A 16,779-nucleotide genomic window follows, 5' to 3' on the forward strand; every position below is an offset into this window, starting at 1 on the left:
CTGCCCTCGAGCTCAGACCGGAGATCTTAATGTGTTAAGTTTGGTCGGGGTTTTTGAAGCTGGCAAAGTTGAACATGGTTTTTTCTCATTCTTTCTCCTTTCCCCCTCCTCTTCTGCCCCTTCCCCCACCTTTCCATGCCTGCTTTGGGTGACCCCTTGGCCCTCCAGAGTCCTCAAAGAAAAGAATGAACTCACCCTGTGACTGGTCATTCGGCCCCAAAGCCTTAGCGGGGGGAGGGGAGGGGCGGGGCGGGGCATGACAGGATGGGGATGTGGGGGAGGAGGGAGGCTTCTGTTGGCGCTTATCTAGCCCTGGAGTCGCTATGGAACCTACCTACTGCACGCCAGGCACTGGGCTAAGTGCTGGGGATAGGCTCTGGCCTCAGGGAGCACCCAGTCTGCTTGGGGAGACAGCCCGCAAACAGCTGTGTGCAAGCACACAGGACAAACAGGAAGTAATGGGCAAAGGGAAGGCTTCCTGGAGGAGGTGGGCTTTGACCTGGAGGACAGGCCCTGGCTCACCTGTTGTTACACCCTTGGCCAAGTCCTCAGTGTTGGCCTCTGTTAGATGAGGGGACTGGAATGAGAGATTTGGAGAGTGCCAGGGCCAAAGTGCTGGCGGTCCCTGGCTTCCCCCTCTAGCCCACCTAAGTTCCAGAAGTGCTGGGTCAGCAAGCTTGTGCCATTTGTCTCTTCCCAGGAACGTCGTCCGGCCCATAAGGAAGCAGCCTCGTTGTCCCAGCTTCCTTCTGGACTCTCTGGAGAAGGAAGGCACTGCTGGGCGCCTGTGTCCTGGGTAAGGGGGAGAGTGCACTGCTTACAGCAGCCTGAGGAGGGTGATCATCCTATGGTGCAGATGGGGAGACTGAGGCCTCGCAGGAGAAGCGACTCTTTGTGCTGAGCGCCGGTGTCAGGGCAGTGCTTAGGGCTCTGTGACCACGTGGGCCATGCAGGGACCATGTGCCTGGTGCCCTCTGCGGGCCTCTCCAGTGCCCAGGTCTCCATCTGCACGCGTGCATCTCACCCTGGGCTGACCTGGCCAGCAGAGGTCCCCTTCCTCCCTCAATGCTTCATCCTGACCCATTAAGGACAGTACAGGAGGGCCAGGCAGAGAAGGCCGTGGCCAAGAGCCGCTGGCCGGGAGAGTCCAGGGCTACTTCCTGGCCATTGTTGTTCTGGTTTGGGCTTTCTTCTGGCCAGTTAGATCTAGACACCATGTCTCACACCCAGCAGAGGCCAAGTGTTAGCAGTCCATTGACAAGCACTGATTAAGCACCTGCTGTGTGTCAGGTCCGGATCTGGGCCTTGTCCCTGGAAATTTAGGTGAGAGATGCTATTAGAATCCTGCCTGGATTGCTCCTCTGCAATGGGAGTCAGATCAGTGCCTGCCTCTGGAAGCCCTTGGTGCACCCCCTCGTGCTAGGTAGACGCACGGTGCCAGTGTGATCATCGGCTGAGGAGGCAGAACAGGCCTCAGGAAACACCAGACGGCGACCGTGTCAGCTCCGTGCGCGATCCCAGTTCTGCGTGTTAGACGGAAGACCTGTCTCTGGGGCGGGGGGTTAAGGCTCGAATTGGGGGAGGGCAGGTCACCTCCAGGCTGGCCCGGCCGAAAGAAGGGAATTCTGGGGAGAGGAGAAGAGAGCCCACAGCGAGCACGGGCGTGGCCCGTGGGCACCCACTAGGAAGGAAACATTTAGTAAGCACCTACTATGTGTCAGGCGCTGCTTTACAAATATTATCTCATTAGATCCTCACAACAACCCTGGAAGGTAGGTACTATCATTGTTCCCATTTTGTGGGTGGGGAAACTGAGGCAGACAAAAATGAAGTGGCTTGTCCAGAGTCACATAGCTGCTAAGTGTCTGAGGCCAAATTTAATCTCAGGTCTTCCTGACTCCCAGCCCAGTGCTGTATCCACTGTGCCACTACTTGCCTAGCTGGAAGAAATTAAGGAAAATTAGGTTAGATAGGTTGGGAAATCCTTGAATGTCGGGACAAATCAGCTTTGATTCCAGAGTTAGGGGTGAGCCTCAGTCCTGCCCTGTGGCCTAGAGAGAGGTCAGTGTCTTCAGACCTTTAGAATGAAAGCTAGGGCGGTCCCTGGCCATTTCATCAGTAAACCTGCCTCCATGTGCCAGCAGCAGCCCAGGATGGAGCAGCATGCTGAGCTGGGCCGGCCTTGGCGTCGCCTTCTGTCCAGGTAGCCTTGGGCCTGCCCTCTGGAGCCTTAGGGGCCAAGGATCTGAGGAAAGCCAGGACAGAGTCATGACATCAGAAAAATGGCTGGGACCTGGGGCCAAGCCTGGGCTCCTGTCGCTCCCTCTGGGACCCAGAGCCAGCCCTTTCCCTGGGCAGGGCCTCCTTCTTTCCTGAGCTGGACCTTCCAGCTCAATTCCATTTTCCTGTTTTCCTGGAGGTTGTCCAGGGGGTGGGTCCGCTGAGGCAGAAAGAACTCAAGAGACCAAGGTGTTGGGGAAGGAGAGCGCCTTCTGGTGACGGGGGTTGGAGCGCGCGCGTGTGCGCTTTCTGAAGGCTGACCTGGAGAAGCTCACAGCTCCTTGGCTGGCACGAGGTGGAGGAGGAGCCCTCTGGGGGCCCTGGCTCTCCCTGGCATGGAGGAGGCGCCCGCTCCAGAGCTATGGAGAGAGCCGGCGGGGAGGCCTGGGCCTAGCTTTGGTCAGAGGCCATTTAAAACATGATGGAGAAAAGTCATTCCCCAAGGAACGGGAGGTGTGGAGAAGGGGATGGTGAAGACGCAAAGGAAGACCAGTGTGGATCCTCGCGGCACTGCCCAGTGAGCTTCAGTTTAAAGAATTAATCGGCAGGCATTGGTGGGGCACTTGTTACCCGCCAGGCGCCTTGCCAGCCGCGGGATACAAAGAAGGGCCAACAAAGAGAGGAAGAAAGAGCTCATAAACTCAGCTCGGTGCGTCCACAGGAGGAGGAAGGCGACCTTCAGGAGAAAGGCCCGGAAGACTAAGGAGACCAGAAGCCAGGGGTGCCGAGAGGCAGAGGCCTGGAGCCAGCCGATGGAGCCTCCTGCTGGAGGAGCGGATGGCAGGGAGGCCTCTTTCCTGGATTGTAGAGCATGTTGAGGGGAGAAGACTGGAAAAGTGGGAGGCTTTGAACCCCGAGGGTCCCTGAGACCCCTGGGGGCAGATGGAACAGGTGTGCCTTGGCCACCCCAGCTGCCAGTGGAGTTTGAGAGAGTAAGGCCAGACCCTGCACAGCCCAAGTGTCGGATGGCTATCATAGGGAAGAGAGATGAGTTGTTTTCTGCTTGGCCCCAGAGGGTAGAAGAGCGGAGCAGAGTGTGGATATTACCAAGAGCCAGTTGGAGAAGTCCTGTTTGGGGGCTGTTAAAAATGATTTCTCTTGGCAATCTGTGCCTTGGAGACTCAGAGCTCCACCCTGCCAGCCTTCTGTCCAGAGTTCTCCAGAAGGAGGTCTCTGATAATGAGATCGCATTGAATCTTTTTGTCTTGGTCACACTCCAACCCCGGCTTGAACTGATTTTATCTACTCAGGCTTGGGTGGAGACACCTCCCAGATTGGGGATGGTATTTCCTTGGGTGGTGGGTGATATTGGCCCTTGTGGACTGAGTGATCTAAGGAATCCACCCACTTCCTAGTGTGTTGACCAATCACAGCTGATTGGTACCCCTTGGGAACACCTACTCTTCGAAGGGCATGTGATGCTGTCCCCCCAAATCCCAAAGTGAGCCAGTTCTGAACTGGCCCCCTTGGGGGGGCCCAGTTTTAGACTGCACTCCCATGCACAGTTCCTGCCCTCCTGGAGAAGGGAAGCAACCTGACACCAGTTCTACATGTGCAGTCATGCAAAACATCTCCATATTAGCCATGTGCAAAACAACTGCAGCCACAGAACCAGAACAGTCCAGAAAGCAGGAGAAGTCTGCCTCGATCTGCATTCGGAGCTCAGTTCTCTCTCTGGAGGCGCAGAGCATTTCTCAGCGTGAGTCCTTTGGGACTGTTTTAGATCGTGGTCCCAGCCAGAGCAGCGACATCCTTCACGGCTCTTTGTCCCCCAGCACAGTGTTCTTCTGGCCCTGCTCACTTCACTTCGTGTCAGCTCACAGAAGTCTCCCGAGGCCTTTCTGAATTATTTCGTACAGCACAGTCATCCTCCATCACAGCCACAGGCCGCAGCTTCTTCAGCCATTCCCCAGTGGATGGACGTCCCCTCAGTTTCCTTGTTTGCCGTCACCAAAAGGGCTGCCAAGATGTGTTTGTACATCGGGTCTTCTTCCCTTTTCTTTGCTCTCTTTGGGGCACAGACCTATGAGTGGTATTGCTAGGTCAAAGGGTATTTATCATGTCCTCTTTTAAGAAGGCCATTGATGATGGGGCAGCTGGGTGGCACAGTGGATAGAGCACCGGCCCTGAAGTCAGGAGGACCTGAGTTCAAATATGGCCTCAGACCAAACACTTGACACTTACTAGCTGTGTGACCCTGGGCAAGTCACTTAATTGCCTTAAAAAAAAAGGTCATTGATGAACTCAGATGAGTTTAGAGGGGGCTGTTGGGTGGGGAAGGGTTTTGAGTTCAGGTCATGTGAGGACCTGCTGAACAGAGGTTTACTTGGGAGAAGTGACATCTTGCTGGGCTGGGGATGGGAGCTGTCTTCAAGGATTTCGGGGGGTGCCCCTGCGAGGAGTGATGGGAGGAGGCATTAAGTGTGCACTGCCCACAGGCAGACCCTTCTCACCGTCAGGGCGGTCCCGAGGTGGATGAGTCACCCTGAGAGGCAGCAGGGGCCCCTTCCTCTGGGGTCTTCAGGCAGTGCAGGATGTACGCCATAGGGCAGGCTGTAATGGGGACCTTTGGGTTGTGGGTGGACATTGGATGTCGAGATCCCCACTCACCCTCAGATTCTGTGTGATTCTTGTAATAACGTCGTGGCTGACTGGCTCTCTGTGTCTTAGGCTTTTGGCAGAAACAGCTGTGCCCCTCCTCCCTGCCCAGCCTGGCCCCTCTGCCACTCTGGCGGCACCAGGACCCAGCATCAGGCCCTGGGCAGACTCCAGGAGCCTCCCAAAGCCTCGTGGCCACAGGCCCCTCCACACCGAGGCCACTCCGCCTCCCCTCTCCTCCATAGCCGGTGACCGAGACCCGATACAAAATGTGAGTTGCTTCAGGGTCCCGTTTACCTTCCCTCCCTTTCCCTGACCTCCTCTGGTGGATGTCTGGGGATGAGCCCTGGGCAGGAAGTCTTCCCTGCATCTGCCCCAGTCTCATCCCCCGTCTGTGGCCCACGTGCCTAAAAGAAGCAGCAGCTGTACATAGATGCTGGAGAGTAATCACGCAGGTACCGTGAAGGTTTTGTCCCCTTCACAGAAAGGTGACGTGGCCCTTTTTGTCTTCCCTGTTCTCGGCCTTTCTTTGGCCTCCTCTTCCCTTTTTAATCCGCACCCGCTGCCTGGGACGGGCCTCTAGGCTTTTCCAGAGACAAGGACAACATGGCTGGCTGTTTGTTCCATGCAGTTGAGGTCCACAAGGCTCCCAGCCCTTCAGCTCCTCGGTCGGCTTCTGAATTTTTCTTGTGGCGTGGGAGCCTGAGGCCTGCCCCATTCCCAGCCTCCCTTGGCCTTGTCCCTGGGCGGATGTGGTGGAGAGTTACGTGACCTGTCCTTGGTCCCTTGTGGTCCTGACCAAGAGGAAGGTGACAGGTCAAGGACCAGCAGGCTTGTCGGCTCGTCAGCGCAGGAGGGGTGGGGGCGGTGCGAGTGGCCCAACACTCCTGGGAGGCGCTGCTCCCCACAGTGAAGCCTGGCCGTTCCCTGGGGGTCTTATGATTGGAGGAGGAAGTTCACTCGAGGTAGAAGGCATCTGAGAGAGATGGGCATTTCTGCTTCTTCCCCCAGACCCCCTCATTTGACGAGCCCTGGAGGGCTAGGGATTCATCTGGAGCTGCGGCTCTGACTCCGCATGCAGTGTGCCCTGTGTCAGAGCTTCCCTTCACCCTTGCCCTAGGAGGGCGGCACCAGGGTCCTGCTTCCCCACCCTTTGCCCCCAGCCCCCAGAGAGGGCGGTCACCTTGTGTCCTCGCCTTCCAGCCCGCCGTTGGGATAGCTCCCCCTGAGCTGGGGCCCCGAGAGCCCGCGGCTGTTGCGGAGACAGAGTGTCCCCAGCCTGGTGGCCACCTGCTTCTTCCCGAGGACTTCCTAGGGAGCAAGGGGAGGCCCAGTCTGGGCCTGGGAGCTTCAGGTAAGTGGTGCCCTGGGACTGTGACCCCTGTCTTCCTGCCTGGCCACCACCGCGGGCCCAGCTTTGGAGGAGAGGAGAGTGCAGTGTCTCCGGGGAGGTCTGAATGCCAGCTGGGTAGTTGTGGGCAGGCCTCATGCTGTCCCCAGGAGCCAGCCCTCCCTCCATGCTCTTGCCATGTGGATCTTGGCCCTGTGCCTGGGGGTGCGTGGAGCTCGAGGAAGAGTCACCAAAGCTGCTGTGGGATACTCAGGGTGCCCAGGGCTGCCTCCTGGCACTCTCTCCAGTGCAGAAACTGGTTTTGTGAGGCTCCGGACCCAGAGGCCTTCCCTGGGCTGTCCCACCCTGGCAGCGGACCTGTCCCCCCCGCCTGGGGTATCCTCAGGCCCGGTGGGTTTGCAGAAATGCTTTGGTGCAATGAGAGGTGCCCCAGGATTACCAAGGGACCCTCGCGACCACTTCACGTTGGCCCCGCTTTTTACAGAGGAAGAAGCCGTGGCCCAGAGAGTTCAGTGACTCGCCTAAGGTCCCACGGGTGCCCAATAGAACTGGCTTTCTGTCTTCAAGTCCCTCGTCCTCCATGAAGGGTTCTGTGGTCCTGATGTCAGTGGGAGAGAGAGAACAGAGAGGCCTGCCAAGTGCTTTACAGATGGTTGATCCTCACAGCAACCCTGGGAGGCTGGGGCTGTGATGATCCTCGTTTTACAGATGAGGAAGTTGAGGCAGACAGGTTAAGTGACTTGCCCAGGGTGGCACAGCTGGAATGTAGCTGAGGCTGCCTTTGAACTCGGGTGTTGCTGACTGCAGGCCTAGCATGGAGCTGCCCTGGTGGGGACCCTGAGGCCTCTCCTAACTTGAGGTTTGTGATCCCGGGCCCTCCTCTGACCCTCCCTGAGCCCTGAAAAGGGCAGGGGTAGCCTGGGGATCCCCACATACCCCACCTGGAGAATCGGAAGCCAGAGATGAGCCTGGGGCCCTGGGCAGTCAGGCACCCCCACCTCTTCCTCAGGGGGCGTGCAGGCTGACATAGGCGGAAGGGTGCTGGGCATCCTGGGAGACGGCGGTGAGCTGGAGGCCGAGCTGGAGGAGATCCAGGAGAAATTGTTCAGTTACCAGGCCAACAAGCAGAGCCTCAGGTGAGCCCCCGCCACGGTTCCCGCAGGGGCGCTCGGCCAATGACCAGCCAGCTGGGGCACGGCTGCCTCCTGACAGGCCCCGCCCCAGTGACCCTCTCCCCTCACTCCCTGGGCTCCCTCGTGCCTCTGAGCCAGTGACAGACGTCTTTGTCCGGCATTCGGGGCTCTGCCCAGTGTTAGCCCCACAGCCCTCCGCAGCACATATGGCTCCTCTCTCCCTGACCCACAACATGCCCTGCTCTCCTGTCTCCCGGTCTTTGAATGCCTGCCTTCCCGTGCTTGGCCTCTTGAATACCTGCCCATCCTTTGAAGCCCACCTCAGGTGTGACGGACATGTTGGCTTTTGTGGTATCGCTCGGTGCCTCTGGGTGGGAGATATCTGGCACAGATAGACACCAGTCAGTGATTAAAATCTGAAATCATTTCTAGGTGGCTTGGGAACACATTCCTTCATCATTCTTGGAGGACGGTGCCTTGAGCCACCTAAGGGCACTTTGGTGTAGTGGGAAGGGCCCAGCGTTGGGGGCAGATCTAGGCCGAGACTCTTGGGTCCTAACATCCATCCCCGGGCAGCTGTGCCACAGTGGGAGAGTAGCAACCTTGAAGTTGGGGGGGACCTTGGAGGCCTGCAAGGCCGGAGATGGGAAGGGACCAGCCAGGGTCACCCAGGGAGGAGGAGGCAGAGCTGGGACCTGTAACTTGTCTGTTAAGTCCCAGGCCAGAGCTCAGGATGTGTGTCCCAGCTCTGGACAGGGGCTTGTTCACCTCTTTTGGTGACGCATTCTGCCCCTTTGAGCTATGAATCCAGTGCTGGGTAAGGGTCCAAGCCCTGGAGCTGTGGCAGCTGCCTCTGTTTCACATGAACCCAACCATGCTCTCTTATATACCTTCTTGGATCCAAAGAGCTTTTGCTATGGGACAGTTAACAGGGTAGGGACAGGGGAAGTGTTCCTGTTGGGCCATGAGCCAGACCTTTGCTGGACCCTGGGTGTGGCCCCAGGAGACCGATAGATGGCTGAAACCGTCCAGAAGGGTGCCCTACTGGCCCCTTCCTTCTCATCCCAGGTTTCTATCTGGTTCTTATCTTTACCCTGAGCCTCCTACAGGATATGGGTTGGCATCCCCTTTTTCCTCCCATCTATTTATCCTTTGTTATCTGACTATTTTCTAACCAATACCAGATGGCTAAATGATAAGTGATACTTTTTAACCAGTACCAGATGGTTTGATGACTGCTGCTTTATAATGTAGTTTAAGGTCTAGGAGGGCCATTCCCCCTTCCTCCATCCCTATTTCTTTTCATCTTTACTCTTTACATCTAGATCTTTTGTTTCTCCAAATGACTTTTGTTATTATTTTATGAAATTCTGTAAAGTATCCTTTTGGTAATTTCATTGGTACAGCATGAAGAGTAAAGTTAATTCTGGTAGTACTGTAAATTTTATTATTTTGGCATGGCCTAGCCACGGATGCTGAATATTCCTCCAGCTGTTCAGATTGTTCTTCTTTTCTTTAAGGAGCCCTCCGTACGCTTTGCGTGCGAGTCTTTGGTGTGCTTTGGGTGGCCGATCCCCAGATATTGTATGCACTTTGTAATTATTTGGAATGGGATTTCCCTTTCTCCTTGCCTGTTGGAGTTTGTTACTATTTTTGAGGATTTATTTTGCAGCCTGCAGCTTTACTGAAGTTGTTGTCTGTTAGTACCTGAGGATTCTCTAGGATTTTCCGCATGAACGTCATTACGAATGAGTAGTTTTCTCTCCTCTTTACCTATCCTTCTTTCTCTTGTCTTATTTCTGTTAACATTTCCAGAACCATATAAATGGTAGCAAGGAGAATGGGCATCCTTGCTTCACTTCCATATTTATTAGAAAAGGTTCTTGGATGGCCCTGTGGTATGTGATGCTTACTTCTGGTTTTAGAGAGGTGCTTTTTATGACATTAGTAAAGGTCCTTCTGTGCACTTCATCAAAGGCTTTTTCTGCATCTGTTGAGATGATCATGTGGTTTGGGATGTTTTGGTTTTTAATATGCTCGATTAGGTTGATTGTTGTCCTAATGTTGAACCATCCTCACATCCCTGGCAGAAATCCCATCTGGTCGCAACGAAGTATTTCTTTGGACAGATCAGTATAGTTTATTGGGCAACATTTTGAAAATTTTTAAGCCAGTGTTCATTCATGATATTGGCCCCTGGTTTTCTGTGTTTTATCTTTCCCCAGTTTAGATAACAGGGCCCTTATTTGTCTCATAAAGGATTCTGATAGGGCGCCTTACTTCCCAGTTTCTGAGAATACTTTGTGAAGCATGGGCACTAGTACCAGCCCTCTGTTAAAGCTCACCCAAAGGCTTTCTCCCCTCCACCTCAGGTACCCACATTTCTGAATCACTGTTTTCTGCATTGGGGGCTTCCCCTCCTGTCTCCAGTGTCCAGCACAGTGGCTGAGTTCCCTTTGGGGACATTTCCCCCGTATCCCCTGCGGAGGGTAGGGAAGTGAGCACTGGGTGGTCGTCAGGAAACCACAGTTCTTCCCTTAAATCGCTGCCCTCTAGGCCTTAATCGCCTCCTGTGTGAGATGTTTTGTAAGGTCCCTCCCAGCACTTCCAGAGGCAGCATAACACAGTGGAGACCTAGGTTCAGATGCTGACTTTAACTGTGTAACCTTTAACAGATAGTCCGACCTCACTTTCCCCTCATTGCACTGAGATGATCTCTGGGGCTGCCTTCCAGCTCTGAAGCCCAGGGGCTGGATTCCTTGATTTCTTGGAGAGGGAGGCGTGCCTACCCCGGGCCTCTGCACCTCTCTGAATGCCCGCCATGTCCTGTCCCTCCTCGTCAGGTCCTGGCAGAGGCAGGCGAGCAGCCTAAGGAGGTGGTTAGCGCTGAGCACGGAGGACCCCAGACCAGAGGAGGAGGAAGCAGGACGGCAGGTTCGGCAGGAACTTCACCAGGTACGGTCCGCATTTGAGTCGGGGCCCCAGTGCTGTGAGACGCGGGGCCCTGGCCCACCTACTTCCTTTTGCAGGTGGAGAAGCAGATTGCCCATCTGACGGAGGAGCTGCGAGCTGAGCGGCAGCAGGTGCAGCGGTACGTGGCCCGCATCCAGGTCCTGAGGGTCGCCTTCTCCTAGCTCCAGGTGCTCCTGGGAGCTCCTACAGCACGAGCCTCTCCCTTTCCCCTCCTCCCTCCGCTCTCCAGCAAGGGCTGAGGGGAAACACCCATTTATTGCAGCGGCTTGATTTGGGGAGAACATGTAAGATACTACACACACAACGAGCGATTGCAGTGTATTTTTTTTTATTTGAAAATGTTTGCAATGAAATGAATTACTGTTCCCTAAGGCTTCCACTGACATACAAAAAGACTGTGCTACTGATACAGTTGAGGATTCAATGACTTCTCCTGGCAGGAGAAATTCACAGCATCATCAGGAAACCTAGCCCCTTTTCCCTGTCTGTTTACACAGCAATGACCCTGCACCCCAAAGAGCTGGCTTGGGGCAGGACCGTCTGCCTGCCTCTTTCAACACGAGCTGACAGAAATCAAGAGCAGCAACTTCCCCGGACCTGGTGCAGGTGCCCGGGCGGTGCTGGCCACACTGTACCTGCTCCCCACTGGAGGGGGAGGGGCCTCTTCTGCCCCCTTTCAAGTAGCAAACAGCTGCTCCCCAGAGCCCCGCCTCCGAGCAGGGCTCACACACTACGATTCACGTAGGCTTTGAGAAGACTTTCTTGCGTGTCTGGACTAAGGACCAGAGGTGATTAGAATGGGAACCAGGCAGGTGTGCAGGATGGAGGGGATGCTCCCGCCTCAGGCTGTACAGGAATGGCCACACCTGCTCTTTGCTCCCTTGGTTCATCCGCTAGTGACTGAGCCAAGTGAGCCTCGAGAGGCCCGTCAGCCATGGCGCCTCTCTCCAGCGTTCTTAGTCCAAGAAGGGCCTCTGCCCGTCGGAGCCTGGGCTCCCATTTGCATGCACGGCCTCCCCGACGAGCCCCAGCAGACGGCCCATGTTGGCAAGAACGAGGAGAGAAGTTCCCAGTAGTAAATGCAAAGGAAGATTTGGCTTTCCCCCCACCATTTCCATAGTAAATAAGTAAATTTTAAAAATCAAAACAAACACCAAAAATCAGCCCAATGTCTGGAGTGGGCTCAAGAAACTGAGATTTTGGTCCACAGTCAACGCTGGATGCATTTCACCCCATGCACCAAAAAGAAGCCTTCCTGGAGCCCTGGCCACCCTTGGAGGGGGTGACTGGGTGTGGGCCCAGGGCAGGCTCCAGGGCCTGCCTTGAACCCAGAGGATGTGGGGGAACAGGACAGGGCAGTGGATTAGACACTGAGAGGGATTAAGGCCTGAAAAGCTCCAGGAAATCAGGGGAATCTTTATTGGGAGGAGGCTAAGACACTGGGCTGTATCCCACAATGGCCACTAACGGAAAGAGAATTAAAATGTTTACCACCTTCAAAAGAAAATCATTACCCATGGAACCTGATGCAGTATAGACCTAGTATTTCCAGTTCATAAAATTGGTGCAGAATCCAAAAATAAACTCCAGCTTATCCCTGCCTGCACTAGCTTGGGGCAGAAGGGACGGGATAAGGCAAGGTTCCCTCTCTCCTCCCTTCTCAAAGGCTTGACTGGTGGAGCTGGGGGCCATTCTGGGACGCTGGGACGAAGTCCTCGGTGCCCCCGACGCCTGTCCAAGCAGAGCAAGGCACCTCGTCGCTCCCCACAGCCAGGCGCAGGGAAGCCTTCGCCCTCACGTCGATCCGAAGGAGTTTCCTCGGCAGCGTCAACCTCGTGGCGGAGACTCTGGCTCTAGAGGGAGCCCAGGGCTTCTCCAAACCGAATCTTCTGCCCTGGCTTCAGATGAAAACTGAAGTCCTTGGGAGCCTCGAAGATGAGGACGATGGTGGAGCCGAGGTTGAACTCTCCGAGGTGCTCTCCCTTTCTCATGGGGATGCCCTCTTTGTTACTGTGTGATGAAGCTGAAATCGTTGTAGGAGCCCTTGCTGTACCTGGGGCTGTTTGTGTGCAGGTCCTGGAGGGAGAGAAGGGTCAGCAAGCACATGGAGGCCAGAAACCAGAGCTAGCAAGAGCTGCTGCTCCGGAGGCAGCCGGCCCAGCAGCGATCGTTGCGGGAGCAGCCCCTGCACCGTTTAGTCTGAAATGGCGGGCCTCTAGCGCAGGCCCTCCACAAATGGCAGCCCTTTTACAGACTGGGTGGCTGAGGGGTCCGTAGTCAGGAAGGCCCGAGTTCAGAGGTGGTCTCAGGCACCCGCTAACTGTGGGATGTCACCTCTGCCTGTCTCTGGTTCCTCATCTGTAAAATGGCACCTAGCTCCCAGGACGTGATGAGATTATATCTGGAAAGTGCTTTCCAGATGCTAACGTGCCGCATGGGATGTTAGCTGTTGTTTTTATACTGAAGTCTCCCCCATCTCACATGAAGTCTTCCAGTGAGGGGGATCCCCCCGGCTCTCACTGGGAGGCAGTTTGTTTTCCCCACTTCCCAACGATCCTGCTTCGGCTCCTACCAGACCTCGATTTTCTGAAAACTGCAGCCCCCTGAGCTGGCACAGCCGCGGCCATCCCAGAGCACACTACTGAAAGCCTAGTGTCACCTTCCAGACGTTTATGGCTTTTTTTTTTTTGTGGTGAGGCAGCTGGGGTTAAGTGACCTCCCCAGGGTCATGCAACTAGTGAGTGTTATGTGTCTAAGCCAAATTTGAACTCAGACCCTCCTGACTCCAGGGCTGGTGCTCCATCCACTGCGCCACCTAGCTGCCCCTGTTTAAGGCTTCCTTGAATGAACAGTTTGGTGTTAGTGAGCATGGAGTCCACTGGAACCCCCAAACCTTTTTCAGAATGTTACCTAACTCCGTGACCCTGGCCTATACTTGTGAAGCTGACTTTCTGTACCCACTTCGCCTTCTTGCCGCTGAAGGGCATCTCATCAGTGTCTGCTCGAGGGCCCGAGGAGACGTCTGGGGCTCTGGACTCGCTCTGGCGTGTGCTACCCGTCCTGGCCCTCAGCTGCAGACTGGCTGCGAGGAGGGGACCCCATCAGCTTTCAGCGCCCCAGGCCTAGACCAGGGCAGGGGCCCTCCTCTCTCCATCCAGCCTTCACCAAAACTTGCTAAAAGCCGATTCTTGCCAAGGTGCTTTCCTACTACAGCTCAGGCACAGTGCAAGTTACAAGGTCCCGTGTCTGGCATTTAAAATTCATTCCGGCCCAGAACCAACCCGTCTTTCCCCTTCGTGCACGCTATTCTCTCAGTATATCAGCGGGTACCTGGGATACCTCTCAGAGGGGAGATGCCGTGTAGGCCAAGGACTAGGTCAGAAAGGAACGGGAGGGCAGGCTGGTGGGGAGGCACCAGCCACCTGGGAGTGTCAGGAAAGGCCGCATGCCCCCAAGAGGGGCCTTGGGACTGACCTACAGCCCCACCAGCTTGCTCCTTGCTGCCCTCTACACCGGGCCTGGGAGGCAAATGCAGCTTTTCATCGCTGTCTGTGTCACCAGGCTCCGGCTTCGAGCGCGGGCACTCCGTGACATCTATTTGCCGCCGAACAAGCTCCGTGGTGGACTCACTCACCCGATCAAAGTAGATGCGGATGGAGCCCACGTTGGTGGCGCCCACAGCTGTGAGGGAGAAGAAGCCATGCTTCCAGTCCCCAGTCAGGACGACTCTCTCGTTGTGGCAGAAGAGCTCCTTAATCCAGCGGGCGATGCCGGGATTCACTGACATCAGGGAGCCTGCATCGGGGAAAGAGGGAGGGTTGGCGCCAGAGCGTCCAGCCTGGGACGGTCTAAGGAGGGTGTTGGACTAAATGCTCCCTCGAGCTCCCGGGGAGGGGGCAGGGAGGGGGCGGGAAGGGGCACAACAGCGCTTGTGTCAGAGGTCGCCCCCCACAAAGACACGCTTGGGGTACAGGCCGGCTGGCCCTGGCAGTCTTAGGCCCAGGCTCGCTGAGGCCCAGCTGCTCCAGAACTCCCTCAACACTAGCTCTGCCCTTTCTGGGGGATGGAGGTCAACAGGCACGGCAAGGCCGCCCCAGCCCTACCTGGGAAGTGCCGCCTGTGGGCCACTCGCCAGTCCGTAGGGGAGTGGAAGCAGTGGTAGTCCCCCGGGGCCAGGTAGATGACACAGTGGTAGAGCTCATTCCCCTCCTTGGTGACCAGCTGGTTCTGGAAGGAGTTGCGAGCTGTGGCTGTAGAAGCTGAAGGAAGGCATGGCAGAGCATCAGGCTGCCAGTCCTGGATGGTCCCCGAGGCTGGCACACGGCTAGGAAGCTTTGTGCGGCCCAGCTTGGTCTGGGAAGGCAGCGCCGGCCTTGGGCCCAGGCCCGCTCAGACTCTTCTGGCTGGGTGACTCTGAGCAAGGGAGGCGCCCTCTCTGGGCTCTGAGCTGCAGCCCCACCTTCCAGACTCACCGGTGGGGTCCATCACCCAGGGCGGTCTCCACTTAGCTCACTGTTGGCAGATACTGCCCTGGGGGCTCCTGGAGCCAGTCTGGACTGACACTGACACTCTCACAGCAGAAACTGCCCACAAAGCAGGCCCGGGCCCCCCGTCCCAGGCAGGGAGCTGAGCCGGCGCTTTTCCCACTTTTTTACTCTAGGTGGCGCCAGAGGGCACAGGGCCTGGAGTCGGGAAGACCTGAGTTCAAATCTTGCCCAGGGTCACCTGTGCAGCCAGGTACTGGACCCAAGCGGCTGCCCCCACTGGGTGCCAGGGGGCAGGGTCCTTCTCCTGGATTGTGCGCCATTCCTCAGCCACGGAACGGGGATAACACGGTCTCCACTGCCTTGTGATGAGGATAACGAGGATGGCAGCTGGCACTTACACAGTACCCACTATGGGCCAGGCACCACGCTAAGTGCTTCACACATATCTCAATCGATCCAGCAATCCCGGGAACGGGTGCTATTAATACACCCATTTTATAGTTAAGGAAACTGAGGCAGACAGAGGTGAAGGAACTTGCCAGGGTCCCCCCGCCACTAGCTATTAAGTGGATCTGAACTCAGGCCCTCCCGAATCCAGGCCTGAGCAGCAGGCACAGGGACAGATGAGACCCAGGGCAGAGTGCCACGCCCTCCTCGCCCTGCACAGGGAAGGCGGCCCCAGAGGGCGCTGCTGCTGCTCCTCCCCCGGCTGACTCACCCTGACTGCCGCCACTGGCGCTGCCCTTGCTGGTGGTGCTACCGTTGCCAGTGCCGTTACCGCCCCCGTTCCTGCTGAGGGGCAGGTCATCGGGGGGGTCGCGTGGGCCCAGGAAGGACTCCAGGGAGTAGGTGACCCCCTTCACCTGCTCCACCTCGCAATTCTGCACCTGGCCAAAGTTGAGGATCTTCCCGTCCGATGGGCTGATCTGGATGACACGGGAGGAACAGGTTCCGTGACCCTGGTGGCTGGGACCGCAGGCCCCCCACCCGCTTCTGAGCAGGGAAGAGGATCACCCCCAAGCAGGGCATCCCACGGTCTGGCAGGGGCCCATTTGGTGAAATCCTCAGCGGGGTCCAACGAGGCTGAGGGGACATCCGTGTGGCCCACGTCAAGTCACCCGTCCTCTCTGGGCCCAGTTCCCCGCGTTCAGACCGCCCCAGCCGCCCCGGGCCTCACCACACTGTGCAGGCCGCACACGGGCCGGGCCTGCGGCTTCAGCTTGCGGCTGAAGAACTCGCTCAGGTTCCTGTAGTGGTCTAGGTCCTCCACGGCTGCCTCCTTCATGTTCACGCCAAATGTCCAGATGTAAAGGCTGTACACAGGCTTCCGGAGCCAGGTGGGCAGCTCCACCTGGTTCAGCCGCCCCCACGCCCGGGACAGCAGCCGCGTGGGCACAGACTTGTACAGGGCGACCTGCGGTCACAGAGGGAAGTCAGCTACTGGGCACCGACGTGGCCCAGGCCCCGCTCGCTCCCTCCCGTCTGCCCTTCACCTGGGTGGCATATTCCTGGACTTCTCAGTCTGATGTGTCTGCAAACCTTGCTCTGGCTGCGGGGGTCGAAGAGATGGGCACAGGCATGGCCCTGGCGGGCACAGCCTTGTATCCCCTGGTCTGGAGCCCCCTCCCCACCTCCCCATGTTTTGTGATGTGGATAACATCTGCCTGAAGGCCACAAGAGCTGGTGGGACTGGTCAGATGGGTCACATGGAGGCACCGGGGGCTGTTTCTAGATATCTGCATTTTATAAGGTAAACAGACAACCTCCCTTCTCTAGGCAGGATTCAGAGAGGTAGAGCCATTCCCTTGAACTTTCATAGAGAGAAGGGAGAGATGAAGTGGTCACTTAGGGACCCCACAGGGGCTCCTCACATGGAAGACCCAGGGCTGAGAGGAAAGAGCCCTGGGGCAAGTGTCCTAAGGCCTGGAATTCAGTAACCTGGGCCAGGCCTCAGTGT

General features: G+C 56.7%; 2 protein-coding genes across 12 annotated transcripts in view; one reads left to right on the forward strand and one right to left on the reverse strand.

The window, feature by feature from the left end:
* Positions 1 to 10,639, forward strand: part of SFI1 (SFI1 centrin binding protein) — a 66,499-nt gene extending 55,860 nt beyond the window's left edge. For 5 of the 11 annotated variants that reach the window (XM_078154427.1, XM_078154430.1, XM_078154428.1 and 2 more), the window contains 6 exons: positions 701 to 796; positions 4,951 to 5,149; positions 5,890 to 6,232; positions 7,239 to 7,365; positions 10,206 to 10,317; positions 10,392 to 10,639. In XM_078154427.1, the coding sequence (XP_078010553.1) occupies positions 701 to 796; positions 4,951 to 5,149; positions 5,890 to 6,232; positions 7,239 to 7,365; positions 10,206 to 10,317; positions 10,392 to 10,496 (982 nt within the window). In that variant the 3' untranslated portion in view covers positions 10,497 to 10,639. Of the gene's footprint in view, positions 1 to 700; positions 797 to 4,950; positions 5,150 to 5,889; positions 6,233 to 6,713; positions 7,366 to 10,205; positions 10,318 to 10,391 lie in introns of those variants that run through there. The other 6 variants (XM_078154432.1, XR_013486508.1, XR_013486507.1 and 3 more) reach the window with 6 other exon arrangements.
* Positions 10,640 to 10,646: 7 nt separating this feature from the next.
* Positions 10,647 to 16,779, reverse strand: part of PISD (phosphatidylserine decarboxylase) — a 56,655-nt gene continuing 50,522 nt past the window's right edge. Inside the window, 6 exon segments of the mRNA XM_020996534.2 lie at positions 10,647 to 12,351; positions 12,353 to 12,411; positions 13,970 to 14,130; positions 14,439 to 14,594; positions 15,541 to 15,748; positions 16,000 to 16,236. Of these exon segments, the coding sequence (XP_020852193.1) occupies positions 12,189 to 12,351; positions 12,353 to 12,411; positions 13,970 to 14,130; positions 14,439 to 14,594; positions 15,541 to 15,748; positions 16,000 to 16,236 (984 nt within the window). The 3' untranslated portion in view covers positions 10,647 to 12,188.

This window comes from Phascolarctos cinereus, unplaced genomic scaffold (assembly GCF_003287225.1).
Source record: "Phascolarctos cinereus isolate Bilbo 61053 unplaced genomic scaffold, phaCin_HiC Scaffold_4;HRSCAF=312, whole genome shotgun sequence".
Taxonomy (NCBI): domain Eukaryota; kingdom Metazoa; phylum Chordata; class Mammalia; order Diprotodontia; family Phascolarctidae; genus Phascolarctos; species Phascolarctos cinereus.